This window comes from Argentina silus (assembly GCF_951799395.1).
Source record: "Argentina silus genome assembly, chromosome: 5".
NCBI classification, from domain to species: Eukaryota; Metazoa; Chordata; class Actinopteri; order Argentiniformes; family Argentinidae; genus Argentina; species Argentina silus.
Window position 1 is genome coordinate 3480247 of NC_139659.1, and position 15000 is coordinate 3495246.

Sequence of the window (15000 nt, forward strand, 5' to 3'; positions counted from 1 at the left end):
GTATCCTAGTGTGGCTTAAGGAGCAAGGCTATGATGTCATCACATACTTGGTAAGAGGGGGGGTTAGGGTTACTAACAACAGGTGCAACAGGTGTTGGGGGGGGGGGGGGGCAACAGGTGTTGGGGGGGCCCCCAGTTGGTGCTCTTGTTCATTGTATCTCTGTGTGTACTGTCTCAATGTTCACACTAGCATGCCGCTTAAAATGCATGGCCAGCCCGATGCACAGCTTCATTCAATGCCACTGTCGTGTGAGTTTTGGCACAGAGCTGATGAATGCATTTTGAACATCAGGGAAACCCTCTGAAAGTGCGTTCCGTTAGCTCGGTTAGCTGTCGGTACACTGTAGTACTAAAAGACAGGGAGTAATCCCAGCAATGAGTTGACGCCTCACAATGAGTTGACGTCCTACTTTGGCAGCATAATGGCAGCATAGTGCTAGCACAAAGCTGGCTGGATTAACTTTCTGCTCTTTAGGCCTGTTTTTAAAACTGCACACAGGGCAGATTCTCCTCCTGTCCAACTCTTCATTCAGTGGTTGCATAGAGGTGTGTGTGTGTGTGTGTGTGTGTGTGTGTGTGTGTGTGTGTGTGTGTGTGTGTGTGTGTGTGTGTGTGTGTCAGTGTCAAATTGTATTTGTCACTTATATCGCATACAGTTGTAATTGACATAGTGGAATGTTTTGGAATCTTGCAAACAACAAGTCAGCAACAATCAACAATTCAATAATAAGTGTGTGTGTGTGGGGGGGGGTGAGATAAAAAAGGACACCGTCTGCGAGGACATTGTATGCCTCCTGTCCCAAAGGCTGCTCATGTTGTTCCTGCTGAAATCTCAAAAGCATGTCTGCTCTTGTGTTGATGATAGGGTTAGGGTTAGGGTTGTGATAGTGATAGAAAACCCTTGTAAAAAACAGCAGCCAAACCACAGACCACAGAGGCAGACAGAAGTGAAGGCATGCAGTGGTGTGGAACAACAGGCTTAGAAAACAAATATTTCTCATATTTTTCTCATTTTCAGTTTGATGTTCAGCCAGTCAACTTAGCGGGTTATGAAACAACGGAGTGGCCCGTGTTGCTGCTTAGATGAACCATTTCTATTCGTTAACCTTTACCAGATTATGGGTTACTGGTCTTGAGAAACACAGTTAATCAACAAGTCTCTGTGGAGTGGTTTTCTCCTGGGCCTGAAGTCCTGCTTTGTGTGTAGAGGCAGTGGCATGAACATGAATATGATTGGTTGACGTCCTACAGCCAGTAACCAATCACCAAGGGACCTGCCCACCAGATACCAGATGCCAGGCTACGGTGGCCCCCCTGAGGAGTGTGGCCAGAGGCGGAAGGGACAGACAGGAAATTGTGTTGGAGGAGAGATGGGAATGAATGAATTAAATCTGAAAGGTCCCATTGAGTTTCACTGAAGGGCAGCGGTAATATGCACAACACATCCCAAAATAACCTGCATAACAGGTGCTAGGTCAACAATAATACGTAGAGGAAGGAAAAAGCCCACACATAGGCCTGATGAATATTGTTTGTAGTCTAAACGTTGTATTGTTTATATATATATATATATATATATATATATGTATGTATGCCATTTAGCTGACGCTTTTATCCACAACCTAAGCGTTGTTAGCGCCATGCTCTACCAACTGAACCACAGAGGTTGTTTTGAATTGAAGCACTGGGGACCATTAGTACACAGTGTTTCTCTACTCATTTAGTTTCAATGCATCGCTCTTTCATACATAGATTTTTGGGTTCGTTTGTTATCATGTCACGAGCAGCTTACACTTCCCACATGCATTCAGACGACGGATGCATTTTGGTTGGTCGCTGCCGACTCGAGGGTCTGTGGTATTTGACTCGACAGGGATGTTTACAGGCCTCGGCATGGTCCGTTGTCACGGAAACAGAGGATATGGGCTTATTTCCTGGTGGCTCTCGAGAACAGCATGACGTTGGGCTTTGGGCAGACGTTGGGCTTTCTTTTCCTTTTTTTCTGAGCGACAGGTTGCAGATGAGGGAGGCTATAGGCCTGCTCTTTTAGGAGCCATTTGGGATATAGGCAAATAGTAACCGGGACATTCCTGGGAAATGTGTTGGGAAATGTGTGTAAACAGGGTTTATCTCTCTTCTTGCAGGCCAATATTGGACAGGACGAGGACTTTGAAGCGGCGCAGAAGAAAGCAGAAAGCCTGGGAGCCAAGAAGGTGAGACACTGATAAGTCATGACACGACCTAAATCCACTTTGATTTTGATTTGCTACTTGGTTTTAACCATATGCACAGGATACAGCGGTAAACAGCACAACGAAATGCTTTTGACGAGCTACCTCTCAACAGCATAGTTGTGTGAAGAATCAGACAGAATAGAAGACTGGCAGTCAGAAGGTCCACCATCCACATCCCTTTGTCTCTGCTGTTCTCTCCCCATGAGCATTTACAAGCAAAAACATAGCCGTATTATATCATATTAAAAATAATAACAGAGTTATATGTTATGGGAAATATATGTTGTGTGAAAACAGGGAAACGTTTCAGCGGTTCATGTATTCAGATGGTCTCTCTGTCCGTCTCCTGGTGAATGTGGACAGAGACGTTGTCTGAGCAGTGGTAGGGGTCAGAGGGGTCAGTGGTAGGGGTCAGAGGGGTCAGTGGTAGGGGTCAGATGTGCTTACCACTCCGGATCCGGATCAAGCGTGCTCCATCACAGCTCTGAAATGGCCGTCCAGCCATGAGGACACCATCCCCTCTGCAGACCAACCGTGCAAACGTTTTAACATAATACATATACTACATAGATATATTAGGAAAAACAGTAAAAGTACTTGTAGGAAATGTAACCTTTCCTGTTGTAAACATTATGACACATGTTCATATTGAACGTTTGCTCAATGCTGCCTGTGAACCCCCCCCGACTGGGCTCCTCCCTCTCCTAGGTGTTCATCGAGGACCTGAGGGCGGAGTTTGTGGAGGAGTTCATCTGGCCGTCCATCCAGGCCAACGCTATCTACGAGGACCGCTACCTGCTGGGCACTTCGGTGGCACGCCCCTGCATCGCCCGCCGCCAGGTCCAGATCGCCCGCCAGGAGGGCGCCCAGTACGTCTCCCATGGGGCCACAGGAAAGGTGAGGGGGGGGTCATATCTGGAATCGGCGTGGATTGAAGTACATTGGGCCGCACGCTTAAAATGCTCCACTTCGTACCTTTATTTATAAAGACTGACAACGTTTCGATCCTACAAGGATCTTCGTCAGGAACGCTGTCTGTTTCTGGTCACCATAAAATGATGTGCATTTTGCTCACTTCATTGTTGGGTCTTCCTTACCTCACCCTAGCTGTCCTGACTGAAAGGATTTAGAAAATAAGGATAAATCAATAAATAAGGATTCTACATGATTCATCAAGAATATTGAGTATATTTTAGGTGAAACTCTCCTCTCCATATTCACTGTGAAATGATTCTTTTAACCCTCCACTACCAGGGAGAGACATAAGGGACTTTTCTGGCAAGCATCCCATTGACTAGGCCTAAAACCTTCAACTGACCCAAACCTTAACCACAACATTAACCACATTTGAACCAATTTGTAAATTCAACACCGGTTTGCTGGTCGGTTTAGTTACGTCCCCACAATGGCCACCAGAGTCACTGTCCCGTCACATACAATGAACCCTGGTAGAGAGATGTAGTATCCTGTTTACACCACTAGATGGCGACAAGGGCCACTCAATGCAGCCTACGGTTACTGTCGGTTGATTCTCATGGGAACTTGTTCAAACATTTACATTTACATTTATGGCATTTAGAGCCTTTATCCAAAGCGACTACAACAAATACATTTGTTTAAGTAAGTGAATCATCTATCCAACAGTCATCATAAGACAAAGTAATCAATGCTCACACCAGGGGCTATTGGCAGTCGTAATGCCAGTAGGCTAAATTATAAAAAAAAAGAAAAATTATAATATTTTTTTTATTTGCATTTTTAAAAAAATATATTTTATTAGCAGGAGAGAACATGTACAGGGGGGTAACAGGGGAGAAGAGGTCTCGGGGTTAGGATTAGTATAGGGGGGGTAGTGAGGGTGAAGCGGTCTTTAGGAGGGACTGTTAAGATGTAGCTTGAAGAGATGGGTTTTCAATATACGGCGGAAGATCGGAAGTGACTCTGCAGTCCTGACCGTTGTGGGAAGCTCATTCCACCAGCGGGGCGCCAGGACTGTGAAAAGCCATGACCACGTAGACGCATCGGTGCCACGCGGGCAGCCACGGTGGAGGAGCTGAGTGATCTTGCAGGGGTTTGGGGGCTAACCATTGCTTGCAAGTAGGGAGGGGCTGTTCCCTTTGCGCCCGGTAGGCAAGCACCAGGGTCTTGAATTTGATGCGAGCTGCTACTGTCAGCCAGTGGAGGGTGCGGAGGAGGGGCGTGACATGGGAGAATTTGGGGAGATTGAACACCAGATGAGCAGCAGCGTTCTGGATGAGCTGCAGAGGCCTGATGGAGGAGGCGGGGAGTCCAGCCAAGAGTGCGTTGCAGTAGTCAAGGCGAGAGATTACAAGTGCTTGGACCAAAAGGTGTGCTGCTTCTCTGGTGAGGAATGGACGTATCCTTCTGATGTTGTAGAGGAAGAATCTACAGGAGCGTGCTGTGATGTTCGCCACACAGGATAAGCGGTTGTCAAGGATCACCCCAAGGTTCTTGGCTGTATTCAGAGTTTTCTACTGTGATGGAGAAGTCTTGGAGAGGGCAGGCTTTCCCTGGGAGGAAGAGCAGCTCAGTCTTGTCAAGGTTGAGCTTTAGTTGGTGGGCTGACATCCAAGCAGAAATGTCTGCAAGACATGCCGAGACACGCGTTGCCACCTGTGAGTCAGAAGGGGGGAAGGAGAGAAAGAGTTGAGTGTGATCTGCGTAGGTGTGGTAGGAGAAACTATGTGAAGAAATTACAGAGCCGAGAGATTTGGTATGGAGAGAGAACAGTAAAGTGTGGGTCGAGGCTGGTTGGGAGGGTGAGCATTTGAGAGGGAGGGAGAAGGATACAAAATGATGGTCCGAAACTGGAAGAGGGGTAACAGTGAGGTTTGAGGTATGGGAGGATCTGGTGAAGACGAGGTCAAGCTGATTGCCCGCCTTATGAGTGGGAGGAGAGTGGGACAGGGTAAGGCCGGAAGGCCTTCAAAGTTGACTCGATTGTCCAACTGCCACTGACTTGCCTTTGTCTTGGATGTTGGGAGTAAATACCAGTTTGAGTTGCAATGACAACCTTACTCTATCATTGTTTGTGGATCTCTTTTGTTAGCGACACATACTTTGTAACATTTTGAGGCTGAATGGTTCTGTTTTTATTTCAGGGAAATGACCAAGTCAGGTTTGAGCTCACCTGCTACGCCCTCTACCCTGATGTCAAGGTGAGTTCCCACTGCCTTAACCATCTTCTGGACATGAACCACTCCATCGTATAGTATCCCTTCCTAGGCACCATACTGAGGCCTTCTCTCTCTCTCTCTCTCTTTCTTTCTCTCCTCAGATCATTGCTCCATGGAGGATCCCAGAGTTCTACAACCGTTTCCGTGGAAGGAAGGACCTGATGGAGTATGCAGAGGTAACAGAGTGTCATACTTCCCCTGGGCCACTAGAGGGCACTCATGGTGTTTCGGTGAAGCGAGACGTCGTTTGCTTCTGGAGGAGCTGAGCTACATTGCAAACACCACAAAAGACTTGTCCCCCCCCCATGAATCGAATAAACAATTTAGATTTTATTTTAAGGATAATGGGAGGGCTTTAGTCCAGGATAATCACAAAATACAGCTGTGAAAAAAAAAGAAACAGTTGGGGGGGGTTTACAGATAGAAAGATCTATTGCAATGCTGACAGACAGACCTTTTGATGAAATGAACACATTTTCTATTGGTAACAGTGAACATTCAGCCCCATTGAATCACTGGGTAAATCAATCAATCAATCAATGTTCCACAAACTGTGTCTGTCTCCCGCAGAAACATGGCATTCCTGTGCCCGTCACCCCCAAGGCCCCCTGGAGCATGGATGCTAACCTCATGCACATCAGGTGAGAATTAACTCCAGATAGTGTATAAATAAAGGTAAATGTCAATAGGAGATAATGAGATAATGTCTTTATAGGAGCATTTGAACTTGTCTCATCATTTTTCACGCAGGAACTAAAAAAAATTATAATAATTTGCATTCACCAAAAATAACACAATCATTGTTTATTTTGACAGCTACGAGTCTGGAATACTGGAGAATCCCAAGGTAAGAGGTTGTTCCTGATGTAGTCTGAGAACCTCCGTGATACTGTACTGACTGACCTCCACACTGAACCCAAGGTTGAATAGATGAATACGTTCATAATGCATCTCTGTGGATGAGAGAAGCACACAGGACGAGGATGATGGTCTTGAACACCCCTCCTCCTCCTCCTCCTCCTCCTCCTCCCACTCCCACCCATGTGTTCAGCACAAGATTCAACAGGTTGTGACTCTGGTGAACTCCTGCTGTCCCTGAATCACACCAGCGGGATGCACCCCTATAGCTGTTTACAATTAATTCATTTACTTAATTCATTTACTCATTAGATCATTTTGGTCATAACAACATACAGTATCCGTCCCAATCCTTTGTCCTCCTTCTCTTTCTTCACCTCCTCATCCTCCTCTTTTGTCCCTCTCCAAAGTTCAATTGCCTGGTGGCTTGAGACGTTTTAATGTTTCACATCTCTTCACGTTTACAGTTTAGGTACATTGGCTTTAACAATTAATACAACGAGTACAATATAAAACATTAGCTCTACAGAGACTTCACTGCCATAAATCTAACACACTGGAGATCATAAAGTCTCCCCTATTCACTCTCCCATCAGCTCCAAGACAGACAGACAAACAGACAGACAACCCCAAACACGACCCAGTGGGACAGAGATAGTTTGATCTCACAGGGGTCAAAGGCCAAGGCAGTACACAAGGGTCGCCCCCAACGACCCGCGCCCCTCATCCTTTCCTTGTTGTCCCGTCTCCCCCTGCGCTCCGCTGGGCCCTGGGAAGGCCCTGGGAAGGCCCCGGGACACACAGACACTGACTTGTCGTCAGAAACGCCTCGCCTAATTCACCATTTCATGGGAGCTGGGGGAAGGGTTAGGGCGTCGCGCCCAGCTGGGCCTCCTGGGTCCCTCGGCTTCGGAGGGCCATTGTTTTCGGGTTGCGCCGCCGCGGGCAGCGACGTGGGAGGGACCCATTTCACCGTGACACCGTGACACCAGAATGTCACCAGTAACAGTAAAGTACAAAGGCGACGGGGGCAGACAGATGAGCGGCCTATTGGACGAGGTGTCAGAAGAGGCGAGGGGTCCCCCTGCTTCTGGAGCGGAGGGGCAGGGGCATCACTGTAACACAGCCCTCTCTCTCTCTCTCTCTCTCTCTCTCTCTCTCTCTCTCTCTCTCCCTCGCTCGCTCGCCCTGTGGAGAAATGCGCTGAAAAGAAACAGCTCAATAGCATAACGATGCTTAGTATGACAGTATTGTGTAATTGATTTCATTCATGGGTTTTTCTTTTTTTTTACTCTCACAATGAATTTACCAATGGAATTAAAGACGATGAAATATTTATGGCGTGGGAGATAAAGGTGGTAACTGGATTAGAATACATTACCCGAGGCGTGATATGATCCTTTGAAAGATTGAAAAGACTGTAATAATTCAGTAATTTGCATTTATTAGCCAGAGCTCCTTCTCTCTCATATGAGTTTTTAAGTTGTTTGAAAGAGTGTTGTGTCAGTTAATCACATTTTCAGGGCTCACTGTAAACAATCCACTCTGGGTTATTAGTTTAAAAGCAGTGCCTGCCGGCTACGGAGGAAACGGCATGTACATGAAATGTTGTGTCATGATAACCCTGACCTGACACCATCAGGCCGAGGGAAGAACCACAGTTGAGAGAGTAGAGTAGAGTAGAGTAGAGTAGAGTAGAGTAGAGTAGAGTAGAGAAGAGAAGAGAAGAGAAGAGTAGAGTATTCTAGAGTATCAAACATGTGTGGTATCAAACGTGTGTGGTATCAAACGTGTGGTATTAAACATGTGTATCAAACATGTGGTATTAAACATGTGTGGTATTAAACATGTGTGGTATCAAACGTGTGTGGTATCAAACGTGTGGTATTAAACATGTGGTATTAAACATGTGTGTTTGATACCAACACCGCTACATAGTTATTAAGGTCATCCGGACCCTAGAGTATCTCTATCTCCTCCTGTCGGAGTCTAGTTACAGCCTCAAGGCCAGAACAACACGCACACACACACACACACACACACACACACACACACACACACACACACACACACCGCCCACCTGTAGCACAAAGGCCCCCTCTCTCCCCCACGGCAGGCACAGGCACACACAGATTAGGAAATGTCCAAATGGTCGCTCACATGTTCCCCTGATAAGCCCAGCTAGGAAGCCAGGGTCGGGTTACACTGCAATTACCCCCAGTGTGTTCTTCTTCCTGGTTGGCCCTGAGGCCGCTAGCTGCTAGCTACTGTAGCGTTTAGCAGCCGAGCTAAGCTACATTGTGTTTATCCGGTCACTTTTGACTTGATCGTTAAAGTGTTTGTGGTTTAGTGTGTTAGGGTTAGGGTTAGGGTTAGAAAGCAACCGGTCGGTTGAAGTCGATATGATTGATGTGTTTGATGCACTGGAAAAAAAACATACAGATGTTTGATACAGGCAACGTTTGAAGGCAACACAATTGCGCAGAGCCAAGTTGATGTAGTCAGTGGCTAGGCTAGGCTAGGCCTGAGGATCAGGGTTAGTAGTGGCTGGTGGGTTGAGGTTGATATTAATTCTTGTTCCATATTTGATTTCCATCATTTGTTGTGTTGTCAACACATATTTGGCTTGATTTCATTGATGTGAGCGGTAACACTTGATGGATGTTCCGCTATTCCACTTCGCCCCCGAAAACACAAACAAATATCCTGTCTCTCTCTCTCTCTCTCTCTCTCTCTCTCTCTCTCTCTCTCTCTCTGTCCACTTGACCGGTCAGAGCCCCTAGGCAGTGTGACACTCGTCAGGAGTCATTAAAACATCACCTCAGTCTAAATGACAGGCCTGGTCTCAGAGCTTCCCCTGTCTTCCCCCGGCCCAGGGACACTCCTGACTGGCTATGAAGGAGAAGGTTGTTGTGGTGTAAACGCTGGGGGCCTTTGATCAGGGCCTGACTACCCGCTGGTGTTGATGAAGTGGAGGGAGCGTAACAGACTGCCTTGTTACTGAGAGGAAATTAAATGTTGTCTGTTGTTTTCTGTTGGTTGTGGTGGCTGACCTGACCCCGCTCGTCCACTCGTCTGCCTGCAGGGGAAGGATATGGGTGTGTGTGTGTGTGTGCGTGCGTGTGTGTGTGCATGTGTGTGTGTGTTTCCTAACGGGGAGGTCAACGTTTATGAATATGTCTTACCTGCCTCAGTCGTAGTTAGTGTGGGACCTTTGCTTTTGGGGTTTGTGCTTTAAAAGTAGCTTCAGGGTAGTTTTTGGGGTAGCTTCTGGGTAGTTTTTGGGATAGCTTCTGGGTAGTTTTTGGGGTAGCTTCTGGGTTGTCCTGTCGCTAAACGCCTCACAGAAGGCGTCCCAATGACAATGTTAACCAAATGTAAACCTCGCTGGGTGTTGAACATGAAAGTAGTCCTCAGACATCAGATGTATGTTCTTTCATCTCAATTTACCATGATTACAAATTGCATTTCAGAGAAGGCGAGTCTTGAGACGTGGTGATTTAAGTGTCATTTCCAACCCAATGGGCCAGGGTTTTTTTTCCGGGGGGGGGGGGGGGGGGGGGGGGGGGGTTTGCCATCCCTTCCCTTCCTTTCTCTATCCACCCACCCCCTCACTCTCTCTCTCTCTCTCTACTTTGCTCTCTCTCTCTCTCTCTCTCTCTCTCTACCCACCTCTGCCTTTCTTTGGACGCTATCGGACTCGATTGAAAGGCAATGAGGCAGCTAACGTGTGGAAAGATAGACATTTACTGGCTTTAAGTTGATGCCACGGCCCTCTCCCCTCTCCCCTCTCTCCCCCCTCTCCCCTCTCCCCTCTCCCCTCTCTCTCCCCTCTCTCTCTCCCCTCTCCCCTCTCCCCTCTCCCCTCTCTCTCTCCCCTCTCCCCTCTCCCCTCTCCCCTCTCTCTCCCCTCTCTCTCTCCCCTCTCCCCTCTCCCCTCTCCCCTCTCCCCTCTCCCCTCTCTCTCTCCCCTCTCTCCTCTCCCCTCTCCCCTCTCCCCTCTCCCCTCTCTCTCCCTGGGGACTGCAGTCCCTGCAGACAGAGCCGAGCACAGGGACATGATGGCGCGCTTCACGCCCCATTTGCCACCAATGCCCTCTCTCTCTCTCTCTCTCTCTCTCTCTCTCTCTCTCTCTCTCCCTCTCTTTTCTCTTTCTCCATTTCTGCCTTTTCCTCTTTTCAGGCTTTAGGGCAGGTCCACCTGTGGGGGGGCTTGAATTGAAATGCATTGATCTGTTGGCGCTGGAAACGATTCCCCCCCAACGATGCCTTCTGCATGTTTCATTGAATGCGAGGCATTCAATAACAGAAACGTATTTGTAGTTATTTTTTTTCACATTTTACATTTATGGCATTTAGCAGACCGCCTTTATCCAAAGCAACTTACAACAAATACATTTATTTAAGTAAGTGAATCATCTATCCAACTGTCATCATAAGACAAAGTAATCAATGCTCATACCAGGGGCCATTGGCAGTCGTAATTATTGAATTCTTTTTAATTAACAGGAGAGAACTTGTACAGGGGGGTAGTGGGGGTGAAGAGGTCTCTAGGGTATGGGGTAGGGTTAGTACAGGGGGGGTAGTGGGGGTGAAGAGGTCTTTAGGAGGGACATGAGCTGTTCAAACCCTGCACCCTGAATAATCGTGTCAGACCAAGTCGAGCACGCCGTTCCCAAACTGGACTATTATAGTACGGGCTGATCCTAGCCCGTGAAAGCAGACCACAGAACCACCTTACAGTGTCTCAGACTCTCAGCCCGGCCCAGGCTGCCACACAGAGCCCCTCCCTCCCAGTTCAAATACATGCTGTCCTCCTCCTCCTCCTCCTCCCCCCCTTTAAAAGTGTCCCTCAAATGGCTTTTTAGAGTAGTCATCATTTGGCCCCGCTTCTGTTTCCTGTCTCCTGTTTCCCTGCTGTTTGGTGTCTTCAACGCACTGAGGCAGAAAATAAAAGGAGAGAGAGAGAGAGAGAGAGAGAGATGAGCGTTCAAAGTCAATTTTGGTGTTTAGTTAAAAGGCAAGAAGTGATTGCAGCGGCGTTTTTCAGTCGTTTATCCCCCGACATGTGTGAGCAGAGAGAGAGAGAGAGAGGGGGAAAGAGAGAGAGAGAGAGAGATTAGTTATTGTATGATGATTTTGTCTGGTAAAGGTTTCCATTTAAATGCGCCTAGTGGTTATTTTGCATAGTTCCCCTGCAATTTGCCTCAGCTCAGGAGACATTGGCCATCGTCTGGTTCTAATGCCGTGTAATTGGCGGCGGTGTCAGGCGCTGCGGAGCAGCGCGGCCGACAGGCAGCCCCCGGCCCCGGTACACCCAAGCCCCCCAACCAACCACACGACTGGACATCTTCCCACTCCCCGCCCCCCCCACCCACCCACCCACTGGAAAAATGACTAACGTCAGTCTGAAGTTTGCCGTTACTGGGAAAGAGGAGGCTTGTTGTTGGGCGGTTCATCTGAAAAGAAAAGGAAAAAAAAGAGAATGTCAGTCAGAAAGTCAGGAGTGGAAGATGTGTAGAAGCAAAAGTGGAGGGGGGGGGTGGAGGGTGACAGAATTTGGAGATGGTCGATCGGTCGGTGAATATTGAGTGTTTCCGTTGCTTGAATAGGTTCTGTCAGAATATCAGGTGTGTTTTGACTGTTTTGAGGCGTCCGCTTTTTTGGGGGGATTGGGGTCTCTCTCTCTCTCTCTCTCTCTCTTTCTCTCTCTCTCCTCCACTTCTCCACCCCCCTGCAGTGAAAGGCCAAGCAAGGAAAATGAAACCAAATAGAGGAGAAAAATGGGACATTGATTTTTGTCTTTTCACTCAAATCCTGATGACATTTTAAAGGTTTCTTTCTTTTCTTTTTTTTTTCTTCCCTCATCTTCTCCCCTCTCCCTCTGCCACCTCGCTGGAGTCTGTTATTGAGTCACAGACACTCTCTGTCTCTGCCTCAGTCTAGGTGACTTCTGTGTTCCGCAAACACTCTGTGACTCTCTCTCTCTCTCTCTCTCCCTCTCCCTCTCCCTCTCCCTCTCCCTCTCTCTGGTCTGGTACTATAGGAGTAAACAGAATCACATATCCCACTGAAATATACAACTAACGTGTATTTTGTGTGTGTGTGTGTGTGTGTGTGTGTGTGTGTGTGTGTGTGTGTGTTTCAGAGCCACGCTCCAGCTGACCTCTACCTAATGACCAAGAACCCAGAGGACGCACCCAACAGCCCAGACCAGCTGGAGATCGAGTTCAAAAAAGGTGTGCGTGTGCGCGCGTGTGTGTGTGTGTGTGTGTGTGTCTCTCTCTCTATCGTTGCCCATCTGTGTGTGAGCTGTCCATGTGTTCATGTGTCCCTGTCTGTTCCCATGATGTTTGATCCTCTAGCTCTCAAGAGTTCTTGTCCCCAAGGCCAGTCTCTATGCTGACCTGTCCACTGATCTCATCATAGCCCCAGGGCCCCCCCACCCCCGACACACACACACACACACACACACACACACCCTGCCTCCCTTTTACTACCCTGGCTGTTTTATTTTTATTTTATTTTTTTTATCACAATGACCACCCAGACATCAGTCCAACCAGGACAGGACGGCCGCACACCAAACTTTGTGTGAACTAGGGCCGCCCAAGGGCCTGTACTGGCCCGGCCCCGGAAGCACCACGTCCAGCCAGGCTGTGATCAGAGGGAACCGGGACAGTTTTATGGCCCTCAACTCTACGTAACCCTGAAGCAGCTCAGATCTGGGGTGATTTATGGTCACATGGAACTTGGAGCTGTTGTGTATATGCTGCGCTGATGGCCAGAGTGGGATACGTTCTGGAATCAGGGAGAGGAGAGAGGAGAGAGGAGAGAGGAGAGAGGAGAGAGAGAGAGAGAGAGAGAGAGAGAGAGAGAGAGAGAGAGAGAGAGAGAGAGAGAGAGAATTCTAATTCTGAAAAGAAAGCCATGTAAATACAGAAATGCTCTATCACAAAATGCGAGAGAGAAAGAGAGGGAATTCTAATTCTAAAAAGCATTTGACACCAGTCAATACAAAAATTATATCGCAAACTCAAAATTGCATTTACAGTATATACATGTATGGAATCAATCTGCTTAATATGAGATATTTAAAGATTAAAGAGAGAGAGAAAGAGAGAGAGAGAGAAATTTGTGGAGAACTGTTTGAATGGTCCTTCTGAACGAGGGTGGGACACAATGGAACTGGTAATGGAAAGTAGAAAGCAGTGGTGTCATCGTATTGGTGGTGTCATGCTAATTTTTGCTCAGTTTTGTTCTGTTTTTGCAGATATTTTCACTCCCGTTTATGGAGTGGCGATGACAAAAGCTGTTTTAGTCGCTCTCACAAAGGCCCAGCCCCGCTCCTCCTCCTCCTCCTCCTCCTCCTCCTCCTCCTCCTCAGCGCAAGATCACCGCAAGAATGTTTCATTTCTTTCTCCCTCCATCTTTTCATCTACCGGAGCCTTTTTCACCCAAGCTTTCTCACTGATTAAAAAGAATTTTTAACACGACACTTTCCCCCCCCCGCCCCCCATCAGATGTTTTCCCCTTCTCTCTCTCTCTCTCTCTCTCTCACTCACTCCCTCTCTTTCTCTCTCTCCCTCTCTCTCTCTCTGTCTCTCTCTCTTTGTCTCTCTCTGTCTCTCTCCTCTCTCTCTCTCTTTCACTTTCTCTCTTTTTTATTTATATCTTTTCTTTTTTATCCCTTTCATGGAAAAGAAGGGGAAAGGGAAAATAGACAGAGAGGAAAAATGTAAAGCAGTAATTTTTCCTACAACTGTGTCTGCTGTCCTATTGTGTCTCCCATGGTGTGGAGGGACGGATGAAAAGAGCCGTAGAGGGACAGAAAGAACGCGCGAGAGAGAGAGAGAGAGAGGAGGACGAGAGGCCAGCCCCCTCGGCTCCCGCGTTCTCACCCTCAAGTTTAATTTATTTGAACTTTTAATCTAATTATTAACTATTTGGAGGGATCAGGGTGTCTTTGTTAGAGGGCTATCCGCACCGCGCTCCGCCTCGGTTCTGGGACTTTTTTCCCCTTCGGAAAAAGGCTGGCCCGACATTCCCGGGATATGGGAATGAGAGATTGACAAAAGCCCTTGTCTAAAAATATTTGTCAAGTCCCTTTAAACGTGTCATTCCAACAGGGCTTTACATGGGAGGCTGGCTGAAGGGCAACCAGGGGTGGGGTTTTATACGGGGGCTCAGGGGACTTGATTAGCAACTGCAAGCATGCTAAATGCTGATGAACGATGGATGGATGGAGGAGGGACGATCAGCACATTTCTTCTTTTTCTTCTGCTCTGTTCTCTGTGTCCTGCCTTCAAAAGGTTTTTTTAGCCACCCAAAATGTATGTGTGTGTGTGTGTGTGTGTGTGTGTGTGTGTGTGTGTGTGTGTGTGTGTGTGTGTGTGTGTGTGTGTGTGTGTGTGTGTGTCAACGAAGGCTAGCCCAATGGCCCATTAGGAATGGTCGATGCATTATCCCTGCCTCTCTCCCACACACACACACACACATTCTCTGTCTCTCTCTCTGTCTCTCTCTGTCTCTGTCTCTCTCTCTCTCTCTGTGGAGCGAGGGAGGCTATTGGTAGAAAAGGTATGGGTGACACAAAGCCAGGGTGTGTAATTCAATTAGGAGAGGGCCTGCCTGCGATTTCACAGCCTTCAAATGAGCTGGGCTTTTCAATGTACTATGTCTTCTCACCACATCCCATTGAAGTTACTATT

General features: G+C 47.6%; 1 protein-coding gene across 1 annotated transcript in view; it reads left to right on the forward strand.

Moving 5' to 3' along the window:
* Positions 1-15000, forward strand: part of ass1 (argininosuccinate synthase 1) — a 26407-nt gene that overhangs the window by 1119 nt on the left and 10288 nt on the right. Inside the window, exons 2-9 of the mRNA XM_083669814.1 lie at positions 1-50; positions 2145-2213; positions 2943-3131; positions 5357-5413; positions 5533-5607; positions 6002-6072; positions 6248-6278; positions 12438-12528. The exon at positions 1-50 is cut by the window's left edge and continues 77 nt beyond it. Coding sequence (XP_083525940.1) covers positions 1-50; positions 2145-2213; positions 2943-3131; positions 5357-5413; positions 5533-5607; positions 6002-6072; positions 6248-6278; positions 12438-12528 — 633 coding nt within the window. The remainder of the gene's footprint in view (positions 51-2144; positions 2214-2942; positions 3132-5356; positions 5414-5532; positions 5608-6001; positions 6073-6247; positions 6279-12437; positions 12529-15000) is intronic.